At 39.1% G+C, this 14820-nt stretch overlaps 1 protein-coding gene across 1 annotated transcript in view; it reads right to left on the bottom strand.

Annotated features, from left to right (window-relative positions):
- Positions 1-14820, bottom strand: part of LOC128650311 (TBC1 domain family member 14) — a 135576-nt gene that overhangs the window by 79975 nt on the left and 40781 nt on the right. Inside the window, exon 3 of the mRNA XM_053704160.1 lies at positions 5239-5321. Within this exon, the coding sequence (XP_053560135.1) occupies positions 5239-5321 (83 nt within the window). The remainder of the gene's footprint in view (positions 1-5238; positions 5322-14820) is intronic.

Here is a 14820-nt window from a genome sequence, read left to right as displayed (position 1 = left end):
TTCTTGAAGGAAGGATAGAATCCTAGGAATCTTAACCTTGTCCCAAGGGAATCCTTTAGATTCACACCAACAGATATATTTTTTCCAAATTTTGTGGTAAATCTTTCTAGTCACAGGCTTTCTGGCCTGAACAAGAGTATCGATAACAGAATCTGAGAATCCTCGCTTCGATAAAATCAAGCGTTCAATCTCCAAGCAGTCAGCTGGAGTGAAACCAGATTCGGATGTTCGAACGGACCCTGAACAAGAAGGTCTCGTCTCAAAGGTAGCTTCCAAGGTGGAGCCGAAGACATATTCACCAGATCTGCATACCAAGTCCTGCGTGGCCACGCAGGAGCTATCAAGATCACCGACGCCCTCTCCTGCTTGATCCTGGCTATCAGCCTGGGGATGAGAGGAAATGGCGGGAACACATAAGCTAGTTTGAAGGTCCAAGGTGCTACTAGTGCATCCACTAGAGCCGCCTTGGGATCCCTGGATCTGGCCCCGTAGCAAGGAACTTTGAAGTTCTGACGAGAGGCCATCAGATCCATGTCTGGAATGCCCCACAGGTGAGTGACTTGGGCAAAGATTTCCGGATGGAGTTCCCACTCCCCCGGATGCAATGTCTGCCGACTCAGAAAATCCGCTTCCCAATTTTCCACTCCTGGGATGTGGATAGCAGACAGGTGGCAGGAGTGAGACTCCGCCCAAAGAATAATTTTGGTTACTTCTTCCATCGCTAGGGAACTCCTTGTTCCCCCCTGATGGTTGATGTACGCAACAGTCGTCATGTTGTCTGATTGAAACCGTATGAACCTGGTCCTCGCAAGCTGGGGCCAGGCCTGGAGAGCATTGAATATCGCTCTCAGTTCCAGAATATTTATCGGTAGAAGAGATTCTTCCCGAGACCAAAGACCCTGAGCTTTCAGGGATCCCCAGACCGCGCCCCAGCCTATCAGACTGGCGTCGGTCGTGACAATGACCCACTCTGGTCTGTGGAACATCATCCCTTGAGACAGATTGTCCAGGGACAGCCACCAACGGAGTGAGTCTCTGGTCCTCTGATTTACTTGTATCTTCGGAGACAAGTCTGTATAGTCCCCATTCCACTGACTGAGCATGCACAGTTGTAATGGTCTTAGATGAATGCGCGCAAAAGGAACTATGTCCATCGCCGCCACCATCAACCCGATCACTTCCATGCACTGAGCTATGGAAGGAAGAGGAACGGAATGAAGTATCCGACAAGAGTCCAGAAGCTTTGTTTTTCTGGCCTCTGTTAGAAAGATCCTCATTTCTAATCTATAATTGTTCCCAAGAAGGGAACCCTTGTTGACGGGGATAGAGAACTCTTTTCCACGTTCACTTTCCAGCCGTGAGATCTGAGAAAGGCCAGGACAATGTCCGTGTGAGCCTTTGCTTGAGGAAGGGACGACGCTTGAATCAGAATGTCGTCCAGGTAAGGTACTACTGCAATGCCCCTTGGTCTTAGCACCGCTAGAAGGGACCCTAGTACCTTTGTGAAAATCCTTGGAGCAGTGGCTAATCCGAAAGGAAGCGCCACGAACTGGTAATGTTTGTCCAGGAATGCAAACCTTAGGAACCGATGATGTTCCTTGTGGATAGGAATATGTAGATACGCATCCTTTAAATCCACCGTGGTCATGAATTGACCTTCCTGGATGGAAGGAAGGATAGTTCGAATGGTTTCCATCTTGAACGATGGGACCTTGAGAAATTTGTTTAAGATCTTGAGATCTAGGATTGGTCTGAACGTTCCCTCTTTTTTGGGAACTATGAACAGATTGGAGTAGAACCCCATCCCTTGTTCTCTTAATGGAACAGGATGAATCACTCCCATTTTTAACAGGTCTTCTACACAATGTAAGAACGCCTGTCTTTTTTTGTGGTCTGAAGACAACTGCGACCTGTGGAACCTCCCCCTTGGGGGAAGTCCCTTGAATTCCAGAAGATAACCCTGGGAGACTATTTCTAGCGCCCAAGGATCCAGAACATCTCTTGCCCAAGCCTGAGCGAAGAGAGAGAGTCTGCCCCCCACCAGATCCGGTCCCGGATCGGGGGCCAATATTTCATGCTGTCTTGGTAGCAGTGGCAGGTTTCTTGGCCTGCTTTCCCTTGTTCCAGCCTTGCATTGGTCTCCAAGCTGGCTTGGCCTGAGAAGTATTACCCTCTTGCTTAGAGGACGTAGCACCTTGGGCTGGTCCGTTTTTACGAAAGGGACGAAAATTAGGTCTATTTTTTGCCTTGAAAGGCCGATCCTGAGGAAGGGCGTGGCCCTTACCCCCAGTGATATCAGAGATAATCTCTTTCAAGTCAGGACCAAACAACGTTTTCCCCTTGAAAGGAATGTTTAGTAGCTTGTTCTTGGAAGACGCATCAGCCGACCAAGATTTCAACCAAAGCGCTCTGCGCGCCACAATAGCAACCCAGAGTTCTTAGCCGCTAACTTAGCCAATTGCAAAGAGGCGTCTAGAGTGAAAGAATTAGCCAATTTGAGAGCATTGATTCTGTCCATAATCTCCTCATAAGGAGGAGAGTCACTATCGAGCACCTTAAGCAGTTCATCAAACCAGAAATATGCGGCAGTAGTGACAGGGACAATGCATGAAATGGGTTGTAGAAGGTAACCCTGCTGAACAAACATCTTTTTAAGCAAACCTTCTAATTTTTTATCCATAGGATCTTTGAAAGCACAACTATCCTCTATGGGAATAGTGGTGCGTTTGTTTAAAGTAGAAACCGCTCCCTCGACCTTGGGGACTGACTGCCATAAGTCCTTTCTGGGGTCGACCATAGGAAACAATTTTTTAAATATGGGGGGAGGGACATTCTTTATTAACAATGTCCGCCACCCGCTTGGGTATAGGAAAAGCTTCTGGGAGCCCCCTCTAGGAACTTGTCCATTTTACATAGTTTCTCTGGGATGACAATTTTCACAATCATCCAGAGTGGATAATACCTCCTTAAGCAAAATGCGGAGATGTTCCAATTTAAATTTAAATGTAATCACATCAGATTCAGCCTGCTGAGAAATGTTCCCTAAATCAGTAATTTCTCCCTCAGACAAAACCTCCCTGGCCCCCTCAGATTGGGTTAGGGGCCCTTCAGAGATATTAATATCAGCGTCGTCATGCTCTTCAGTAACTAAAACAGAGCAGCCACGCTTACGCTGACAAGGGTTCATTTTGGCTAAAATGTTTTTGACAGAATTATCCATTACAGCCGTTAATTGTTGCATAGTAAGGAGTATTGGCGCGCTAGATGTACTAGGGGCCTCCTGAGTGGGCAAGACTCGTGTAGACGAAGGAGGGAATGATGCAGTACCATGCTTACTCCCCTCACTTGAGGAATCATCTTGGGCATCATTGTCATTATCACATAAATCACATTTATTTAAATGAATAGGAATTCTGGCTTCCCCACATTCAGAACACAGTCTATCTGGTAGTTCAGACATGTTAAACAGGCATAAACTTGATCAGAAAGTACAAAAAACGTTTTAAAATAAAACCGTTACTGTCACTTTAAATTTTAAACTGAACACACTTTATTACTGCAATTGCGAAAAAACATGAAGGAATTGTTCAAAATTCACCAAATTTTCACCACAGCGTCTTAAAGCTTTGAAAATATTGCACACCAATTTTGGAAGCTTTAACCCTTAAAATAACGGAACCGGAGCCGTTTTAAGCTTTAAACCCCTTTACAGTCCCTGGTATCTGCTTTGCTGAGACCCAACCAAACCCAAAGGGGAATACGATACCAAATGACGCCTTCAGAAGTCTTTTATAAGTATCAGAGCTCCTCTCACATGCGACTGCATGCCATGCCTCTCAAAAACAAGTGCGCAACACCGGCGCGAAAATGAGACTCTGCCTATGCTTTGGGAAAGCCCCTAAAGAATAAGGTGTCTAAAACAGTGCCTGCCGATATTATTATATCAAAATACCCAGATAAAATGATTCCTCAAGGCTAAATATGTGTTAATAATCAATCGATTTAGCCCAGAAAAAGTCTACAGTTTAAATAAGCCCTTGTGAAGCCCTTATTTACAATCGTAATAAACATGGCTTACCGGATCCCATAGGGAAAATGACAGCTTCCAGCATTACATCGTCTTGTTAGAATGTGTCATACCTCAAGCAGTAAGAGACTGCACACTGTTCCCCCAACTGAAGTTAATTGCTCTCAACAGTCCTGTGTGGAACAGCCATGGATTTTAGTTACGGTTGCTAAAATCATTTTCCTCATACAAACAGAATTCTTCATCTCTTTTCTGTTTCTGAGTAAATAGTACGTACCAGCACTATTTGAAAATAACAAACTCTTGATTGAATAATGAAAAACTACAGTTAAACACTAAAAAACTCTAAGCCATCTCCGTGGAGATGTTGCCTGTACAACGGCAAAGAGAATGACTGGGGTAGGCGGAGCCTAGGAGGGATCATGTGACCAGCTTTGCTGGGCTCTTTGCCATTTCCTGTTGGGGAAGAGAATATCCCACAAGTAAGGATGACGCCGTGGACCGGACACACCTATGTTGGAGAAAACCATTTTTTTTCATCCCTTACTGAGACAAAGCCATGAACACAATTATTTTATGCACAAACACATGCGCGCATACTTATTTTATGCACAAACACATGCGTGCATACGTATTCTATGCACAAACACATGCGTGCATATTTTATGCACAAACACATGCGCGCATATTTTATGCACAAACACATGCGCGCATATTTTATGCACAAACACATGCGCGCTTATTTTATGCACAAACACATGCGCGCATACTTATTTTATGCACAAACACATGCGCGCATACTTATTTTATGCACAAACACATGCGCGCATACTTATTTTATGCACAAACACATGCGCGCATACTTATTTTATGCACAAACACATGCGCGCATACTTATTTTATGCACAAACACATGCGCGCATACTTATTTTATGCACAAACACATGCGCGCATACTTATTTTATGCACAAACACATGCGCGCATACTTATTTTATGCACAAACACATGCGCGCATACTTATTTTATGCACAAACACATGCGTGCATACTTATTTTATGCACAAACACATGCGCGCATACTTATTTTATGCACAAACACATGCGTGCATACTTATTTTATGCACAAACACATACACACATACTTATTTTATGCACAAACATACCCATCCTACACGTGACCATAAAGACAAGCATACTTATTGCATATTTACCCCTTTTTTTAGCCTGGGCCACCATCTCTTCATATTCTTGTCTGTGCTTCTGGGCTTCTTCAGCTGATTTAGCTGGAAGATTCCTGCGGGTATAAAACAAGATTTCTCTCTGACTTTGCATGACTTTATAAAAATGTACATATACTTCTTTCTATCTATACTTCTGTAGTTTAATGTTCCCCATTTGGGTTAGCCTCATCTGGATATCGGAGATAGTAAAGTCACATGCAAACTTTTATAATTCAGACAGGGCAAGTCATTTTAAACAACTTTCCAATTTACTAAAATCTAAATTGCTTTGTTCTCTTGTATCATTTAATGAAAAGCATACCTAAGTAGGCTCAGAAGCAGCAATGCACTACTGGGAGCTAGCTGCACATATAGGCCTCTTGTCTTTGGCCCACTTAATGCGTTAAGCCAGTTCCCAGTACCATTAGTACATTGCTGCGCCTGAGCCTACCTAGATTTATTCTTCAACAAAAGATGGCAAGAGAATGAAGGAAGTTTGAGAATAGACAAATTAAAACAACCATTTAATACAGTAGAATTGCATAATTAACAAGTGAATGATAAAAAGAGACAATGCAATAACACTTTGAATGTCAAGCAGTAGATTTTCTTCTGACAAATGTATGTTTTCCTATTTGCTGGCTCCCTGTGTCAAGTGACAGCCATCAGCCAATTACAAATTAGTATACTTATAGACTCTAAACTTGTGCACATGCTCAGTTGTGCTTGTGCCTTAGAAAGTGTGCACATAAAAAGATGGTGCAAAATTTAATAATGGAAGTCAATTGAAAAGTCTCTTAAAACTATGTTCTTTCTGAATCATGAAAGTTTAATATCGACTATTGTCCCTTTAAAAGATAAGCATTTAAATATGTTGCTATTTGTATTTACTAAATAAATATTAAGGAAAAGTGATTTTATTGTAAAGTAACATACTAGTCTCAGTTGTGCATGTCCTTCTAAAGCTCATTTACTTATAGGTTAATCATACTAATGCTCAATGGACAACCAAGGAACATTAGCAGGAATTGCCTCTCAGCCAATGAGCATTAGCAGGAAGTGCCTATACGCCAATGAACACAAGCAGGAAGTGCACAACTGATAGAACTGTATTTCATTATAAATGAAAACAGCTTTTACTTTATTTTTACTATATTTTTGAAGCAAATTTAAGAGTTATGTCCATTTTCACTATCCCTGTTGTATCATGTGACAGCTATCAGCCAATCACAAATGCAAAAAAGTATAGTCTGTAAACTCTTGCACATGCTCAGTAGCAGCTAGTGACTCAAAAGGTGTAAATATAAAAAAAGACTATGCACATTTTCTTAATGGAAGTAAATTGGAAAGTTTAAAGACTTTAAAGTCTTTAAAGGGACAGTCAAGTCAAAATTAAACTTTCATGATTCAGATAGGGCATGCAATTTTAAACAATTTTCCAATTTACTTTTATCAACAAATGTGCTTTGTTTTCTTGGTATTCTTTGTTGAAAGCTAAACCTAGGTAGGCTTATAAACCGACTTCTAAGCTGTTGAAGGCCACCTCTTATTTAAAAGGGACACAAAACCCAAATTTGTTTTCATGGTTCAGATATGGGAATACAATTTTAAACAACATTGCAATATAAGTCTATTTAATTTGCTTCATTCTTCAGATATCCTTTGTAAAAGAAATGCACATGGATGAGCCAATCACACAAGGCATCTATGTACAGCCACCAATCAGCAGCTAATGAGCCTATTTAGATATGCTTTTCAACAAAAGATATCAAGGAAAGGATGCAAATTAGATAATAGAGGTACATTGGAAAGTTGTTTAAAATTGTATGTTCTTTCTAAATCATGAACAAAAAATGGGTTTCATGTCCCTTTAAGTGCATTTTGACAGTTCTTGATGGTTAGATACTGCTAGCCCATGTGTGCCATATAGATAACATTGTGCTCACTTCCGTAGAGTTGCGAGTCAGCAATGATTGGCTAAAATGCATGTTTGTCCAAAGAAATGAGACAAGGGGGAAGTCTGCAGAGGCTTAGATACAAGGTAATCACAGAGGTAAAATGTGTATTAATATAACAGTGTTGTTATGCAAAACTGGACAATTCAATGGGTAATAAAGGGATTATCTATCTTTAAGCCAAATGGACGTAGATACTAGGTCACAGAGTACTTTGTCTAGTGTATCCTGTTGACAAAAGTACCTACGTCCAACACTCTGGCTCATGCTGCGGTCAGCTTTGACAGCTGAGACTGCAGTCAGGGGCAGGAGGCATCTACCTTCATACTGATCATTCTTCCTTTACCATATGAAGGCAGATTGCCGATACAGACACTTTGTCACTGTATTAGTTTGTGGGGATGCTGTGGGAAGGAAGGAGGGCAGGCAGTGTATCACAGGAGGGGTCAGGGTGGGGAGGATTCCCTACGCTACAAAAAAGATATTTGGTGAGGGAGGGTGGAGGGATGGGCGCTACTCTACAGAAAGATGTTATAACAGGGGGTAGGGTGTGATTATAACAATCACTGGGGGGAGGGGGATCAGTTCACGACAGAAAACATTTGTTTAATAATAAATCATTTAAAAAAAGAAAATTTCTACAAATGGGGTACTGACAGACAGCTGCCAATACCTAATATGGTAGCTTCTAGTGTGTGTGTGTGGGGGGGGGGTTAGAGAGTTATTTGGAAGGGATCAGGGAGGTAGTAGGGATCCCTACAATACAAAAAAAATAAATAAATATATATATATATATATAATTAATTTTATTTAAATGACCTAAGACTGTCTACCACTACCTAAGATGGTGTTAAACAGTGTGGGAGGGAAAAGAGCTGTTTGAGAGGGATCAGGGGGTGATTTTACAAGTTAGGTGCAATGCGAACGCGACCTGGAGCAGCAATGAACTGCTTGCCGCATATATATGCCTCGTTACTGACTCATTCAACAAAAAGTACTAGTAGAATTAAAAGGACAATGTACCCTATATTTTTGTCTACTTTAATTTATTCCCAATGATCCATTTAACCTGCTTGAGTGTATAATAGTAAATTTACCTTTATTTCAGCATCTGAAGTAGCCGATGTTGCCTGTGGTTTCCCTACCTATACTGAGTATTGGTTATAGAAAAGCTGTGTAAACATAGTCAGCATAAGAGACAAGAAAAAATAAATTTTCATTTTCAATTTTTCTCTCAAAGTATTGTGCTTTGGTATAGCGACAGAGAGAATATAAAGAAACATGTATGTGTACCGAAAGTGATCAAATAAGGAGATCTGATTTCCCTGAAAGCTTAAACCATTTTAAATGTTTGTGGTTTTAAAGAACAAAAACAGCTATTTCATAAACACAAATAAACAAAAGAAGCAAATAAACAAAAGAAAGACACTGTTCCTTTAAGCAAATTTGATAGAAGTAAATTGGAAAGTTGTTTAAAATTGTATGTTCTATCTGAATCATGACAAAAGAAGTGTTGAAAAGTGTTGGGTTTCGTGTCCCTTTCTTACAGGTCTTGACAAATCCTGGGAACCGCTAATAGTAATACTTTTGTTACATTTGTTATTTACGAATACCATTTTTTGCTACTAAAACAAAAAAAGTTTGCGATTTGCTCTTCAATATTCTTCCTGTTTCTGGTTGGTTCTTGCTCATAACTTTAAATACAATTGCTATTCATTTCCTTAATGGGTTTTGTACTAATCTCAATTAATTGCTATTCTGTGTATCCACCATCCTGTAAATAAGCACTTTCTGATATAACCAATAACAGTTTTGTAATTACACACACCAACCTGGGTGTTCCCCTTCCAGGAACATCCGCAAATACTGTACATTGATTCACACTGAGTCTAAGTAATTATATAAATAGAATTGTAGCTACCATACAGGCTAGCTCGGATTAGTGAGAATAATATGATATATTCAGCTTGTATGTAACTCATCATTGTGTGTGTTCAATCTTTTAAATGTATCTCTAGGTGGTTAAACATCTGTGGTATCCATTATAATATGCATCAAAGTTCTTAAAGTGAATGTAAATTTTGATGCTAAAGTGCCCGGTTTTTAAAAATTCAATTAAAAACAGGGGTACTTTAATTCATAAAAATTTACATTTCACTCCTGTTGTGAAAAAAAACAACTTACCTTTTAATCTTCACAGCAGCTCCAGCTTCCTACGGTCGTCGCAAGCCATTTCTGATGTCAGAAATTGATAGGTCATCCTCCAATCACGCCCCCCCCCCCCCGGGGAATCAGTGTCTGATTCAACACCGTGATTGGAGGAAGCTGGATTCCTCATTTTAGACCCAGGAAGAGGCTTTGCAACGGGTGAAGGAAGCTGGAGCTGCTGTAAAAGGTAAGTTTTTTTTTTCACAACAGCAGTGAAATATACATTTTGATGAATTAAAGTGCCCCTGTTTTTAATCAAATTTTTTAAAAACGGGCACTTTAGCAGCAAAATTTACATTCACTTTAAGTATTCACATCAACAAAGTAAACTAACCCCCTTTATGTTAAAGGGACACTGAACCCATATTTTTTCTTTCACGATTCATATAGAGCATGATATTTTAAGCAACTTTCTAAAATTACTCCTATTATCTATTTTTCTTCGTTCTCTTGCTATCTTTATTTTAAAAGCAGGAATGTAAATCTACATATTAGGTTCAGCACCATGGATAGTGCTTGCTTATTGGAGGCTTACATTTACCCACCAATAAAGCAAGCATAACCCAGGTTCTCAACCAAAAATGGTCCGGCTCCTATGCATCACATTCCTGCTTTTTAAATAAAGATAGCAAGAGAACAAAGACAAATAGGAGTAAATTAGAAAGTTGCTTAAAATTGCATCCTCAATCTGAATCATGAAAGACAAAAATTGGGTTTAGTATCCCTTTAAATAATAGTATTTCAATAGGACGGGTTATTCCAGGATCAGACATTTGTACACCCTGTAGCTATGTGAGTTTATTAAAGTGACTTAAATATACATTAAACAGTGTTCTCCACAGAAATGGTTGCCAGCTGGGGGCTCTATGACATAGCAGGGTGGGAGCAGTGTAATATTTGCCAACATTATAACATTTTCTGCTATCCAAAGCACAATTTGAAAAATAAACATTTTTAATATTAGCAAATTTTAGCTTAAAACCCCAATTTTTTCTTTCATGATTCAGATTGAACATGCAAGTTTAAAACAACTTTCCGATTTACTTCTATTATTAAATTTGCTTTGTTTTCTTGTTATCCTTTGTTGAAAAACAGGAAGGGATGCTCAGGAGTGTGCACGTGTCTGCAGCACTATATAGCAGCAGTTTGCAACAATGTTATACATGAGCAAGAGCACTAGATGGCAGCACTATTTCCTGCCATGTAGTGCTCCAGACATGTGCACGTTACCCATCTAGATCTCTCTTCAACAAAAAACAACACGAGAACGAAGCAAATTTGATAAGAGAAGTAAATTAAATTTGTATTCTCTATCTGAATCATGAAAGAAAAATTTTGGGTTTCATGATCCTTTAATATTTGTAAAGTAAGTACAGGTTGATTAGTGAGAATATAATCAATCTTGCAAAGAGTTAAAGGGCCATAATACCCAAATGTTTAAACACTTGAAAGTGATGCAGTATAGCTGTAAAAAGCGGACTAGAAAATATCTCCTGAACATCTCTATGTAAAAAAGAAAGATATTTTACCTCAAAAGTTCCTCAGTAGCCACCTCCCATTGTAAAGGATTTCTAAGCAGCATTTTAGTGTGTCTGTCCTGGGACATCTGAAGGGATGAGCATTGTGCACTCTCATATTATTTCACTAATCAGGTAAAGGAAGCTTACTATGAAATCTCATGAGAGTTAAGTCAAATCTCATGAGATCACAGTAAGTTCATGACCTCAGCACTGCTGATGCTGATTGGCTGCTGTTCATTTTTTTAATTTTTTTTTTATTTTTACCTGCAGCTGGGAGCAGCTGAGTATAACTTTTTACACAGAACTTACTCTGCTGAGCTGAGGAGATTGTGAGGTAAAATATCTTCCTTTTTTACATAGAGATACTCAGGTGATATTTTCCTGTCAGCTTTTTACAGTTATACTGCATCAGTTTCAAGTGATTTAGCATATGAGTATTATGTCCCTTTAAATTAGGAGGAATCTCCCCACATCATAAAGATTATTAAACCAACAGAATAAAGAAATAGACAAAAAAAAAAACGAGCTTGACTTTAGAAGCCAGAAGAGATGCAACCAATACAGAAAAATCATCATGCTGGTCAGTGATAGCATCATCTCTTAATCTACTAGAAACTAGGGGGTACAAGCAACAGCCCTGTCAATAAAGTATAAAGTATATATCAATGTAAAATGTAACATAAGATAAAGAGCATTTAGAACATCTGTAAAATAGGTGGTCTAAAAGTCAATCTAAAGTGAGAGAAGATCATGTTGGTAACGATGGTTTATCAACTCCTACTAAGAACCATTTAGCTAAACTAGACTGCAATATACAAGGGACAGGGCCGCCATCAGGGGCCCAATTTTTTTATTTTTAAAAATTTTGGCAGCCACCAGAGGGCGCTACAGCAGAGTGCTATTGAGCATGGGAAATCTTATTACAAGGAGTAAAGCATTAGCATTTCAGAGGATTTCTGAGTGTGCACTAAACCATTATGCACAGTTTGAGACATGCTTGGCACTTAAAGGGACAGTAAACCTAAAAAATAATGTTATATAATTCTGCACATAGTGCAGAATTATATAACATTATTTTAGTGCTATCGTTATAAAAGCTTTTTTTCCCATATGAATTTTTTTAAAAATATGCCGGTTTTACAGACCCGCTCTCTGCTGAGCGGGTCTGTTTTTTTTACACAGCCCGGCCCAACCCCGCCATAACATTAAGTGCAGCTCGCTCCTGCTCTGTCTGACAGCAGGAGCGAGCTGCACTTAATGTTATGGCGCGGTCGGGCCGGGCTGTGACTATACAGCTGGCCCGATGCACTGTGTAAAAAAAAACAAAAAAACAGACCCGCTCAGCAGAGAGCGGGTCTGTAAAACCGGCAAATTTTTTTAAAATTCAAATGGGAAAAAAAGGTTTTATTAAGATAGCACTAAAATAATGTTATATAATTCTGCACTATGTGCAGAATTATATAACATATTTTTTTAGGTTTACTGACACTAAGTTTGTACAGTGTGTGTCAGACGGCAGATCACTTTTCATTTGCAGAGGAGGTAGGATTTAGTAAATATTTTATTTCTTTGTGCAATTTCAAATTGTAACTTCAGTGTTGTAGTAGTTGTATGGTGGGGTCAGGGGTCCATAAAAAAGGAAATTTATGCTTACCTAATAAATTGATTTCTTCTACGATAAGACGAGTCCACGGATTTCATCCTTACTTGTGGGAAATTATCCTCCTGCTAACAGGAAATGGCAAAGAGCACCACAGCAGAGCTGTATATATACCTCCTCCCTTCCCTCCACCCCCAGTCATTCTCTTTGCCTGTGTATGTACTAGGAAGAGGTAAAGTGAGATGTTAGTTTTAGTTTCTTCAATCAAGAAGTTTTTTATTTTAAATGGTACCAGTGAGTACTATTTTCCTCAGGGGGATATAGAAGAAGATTTCTGCCCTGAGGTTAATTATCTTAGCAGAAAAAAGTTCTTGGAGGGGAAGGGAGGAGCTATATATACAGCTCTGCTGTGGTGCTCTTTGCCACTTCCTGTTAGCAGGAAGATAATATCCCACAAGGATGAAATCCGTGTACTCGTCGTATCTTGTAGAAGAAACACCTTTTTTTTAGCAATATGCAGCAGTGTATTTATGATTTGACAATGCTTTAGAAATTCTATATTTAAAGCCATGCAGAAATATTTACTCCTAAATACACAAATAGTAGGTGCCTTTTTGGCAAATATGAGGTTTTTGTTATCTATTATATATATATATATTTTTTTTTAATTACATTCCAGTTTACTGCCCCTTTATGCAAGGACTTTCCAGATGCAAGGAGAGTTAAGATTTTTACATCTGCATAAAATGTTATACTCTCAGACTAAGATTGCTCAGTGTTTGAAATGAGACAGGTCAACTTAACACTGTTCAGTTTACACTACAGCCGACTTAATTTTGAAATACATACAAACAAGCCTAAATTCTGCATTTAACCAGATCTAATGGTATGAGACTGAGTACCACAGCTTATGGTTCCACCAAGATCATATAGAGTACAGCATTTTCAAAATCCATAAGTACAGATGGGAACATTTGTACACCATATTTGAAGTGGTGCTCTTGGTTTGGGAAAATGGGGAGAAAAAAAAACATATGACAACCTTTCGAAAGTTCTTTTCTTCATCTAGACATCTACCCAGATCATTAATGTACAATTTTAAATTCACAGAATTAATTTTGTTTGCACATTTACAAATTTGATTCTTTAAAAAGTGATCTCTTAATTTCTGCAATTTTTTTTATCATGCATGTCACACACTGTTGATTTAGGGGATGCAATGTGCAGAAATTTTACCTCCTGTGAGTGTTTCTGTGGGTGTCTGTGTTTATGTCTTTGTGATTTTGTTTGTGTATCTGAGTGTGTATGTATTTTTTTTCTGTGGGTCTCTCTGAGGATGGGTGTGTATGTCTTTGTGCATTTTCTGTGGATGTCTGAGGGTGTGTGCGTATGTCTTTGTGCTTTTTCTATGGCTGTCTCTGTGAGGGAATGTATATGTATGTGTGTATTTTCTCTGGATGCCTCTGTGAGGGTGGGTGTGTATGTCTGTGTTTTCTGTGGATGACTCTGTAAAGGTGGTTGTGTGTATGTATGTCTGTTTTCTGTGGATGTCTCTGAGGGTGTGTGTGTGTGTGTGTGTGTATCTGTGTTTTCTGAGGCTGTCTCTGTTGGTGTGTGTAGGTCTGTGTTTCCCGAGGCTGTCGGTGTTTCCTTGGGTGTATTTGCAAGTTTGTGTTTGAGTTTGTGTGTGTCCATTGTCTGTTCCTTTTTAGGACATTTTGACCTTACTATTGATTATTCACATCTTTCTACAGACTTTGAGACTAATGAGACCTTTCCGCAAGTCACCAATCCACAATTTAACCTTTCAATTATTGTTTAGACAGTTCATGGTCCTTCCTTTCAGCCACTACATGCTGTTTTAATCCTTTAGTTGGCATCTTCCTTGACAAAAAGATCATCAGAACTCCATATTTTGTTTTGTAAATCTCCTTTTTTGACAAAACTGAAGTCTACCTCATTACTTGTCAGGTCAATGCAAACAAGTGCTGAGTGTCTGTTTGGGTGTCTGTGTGTGTTTCTTTGCGTGTCTACTAGAGTGTCTATATGTGAATCCTTATGTGTGAGTGTGTGTTTCAGTGTACGAGTGTGTCTGTGTGTTACTACCTTTGCAAACATTTCCAAGTTTGACTACACTTAAGAATATATGTTGCATATACGTTTTAGTCACTTTATAAAAAAATGCACATTTCAAAGGGGGGGGGGCACAATTTCTAGTGGCGGCCCTGACAAGGGAGGAATGCAAGTCAACATTGATACACAATATTATGCATAATATTCCTAAGTTGAG

The sequence above is a fragment of the Bombina bombina genome, chromosome 2 (assembly GCF_027579735.1).
Source record: "Bombina bombina isolate aBomBom1 chromosome 2, aBomBom1.pri, whole genome shotgun sequence".
In the NCBI taxonomy this organism is placed as follows: Eukaryota; Metazoa; Chordata; class Amphibia; order Anura; family Bombinatoridae; genus Bombina; species Bombina bombina.
The sequence above is the reverse complement of the archived record's forward strand: the minus strand, read 5'-3'. Positions and strand labels throughout refer to the sequence as shown.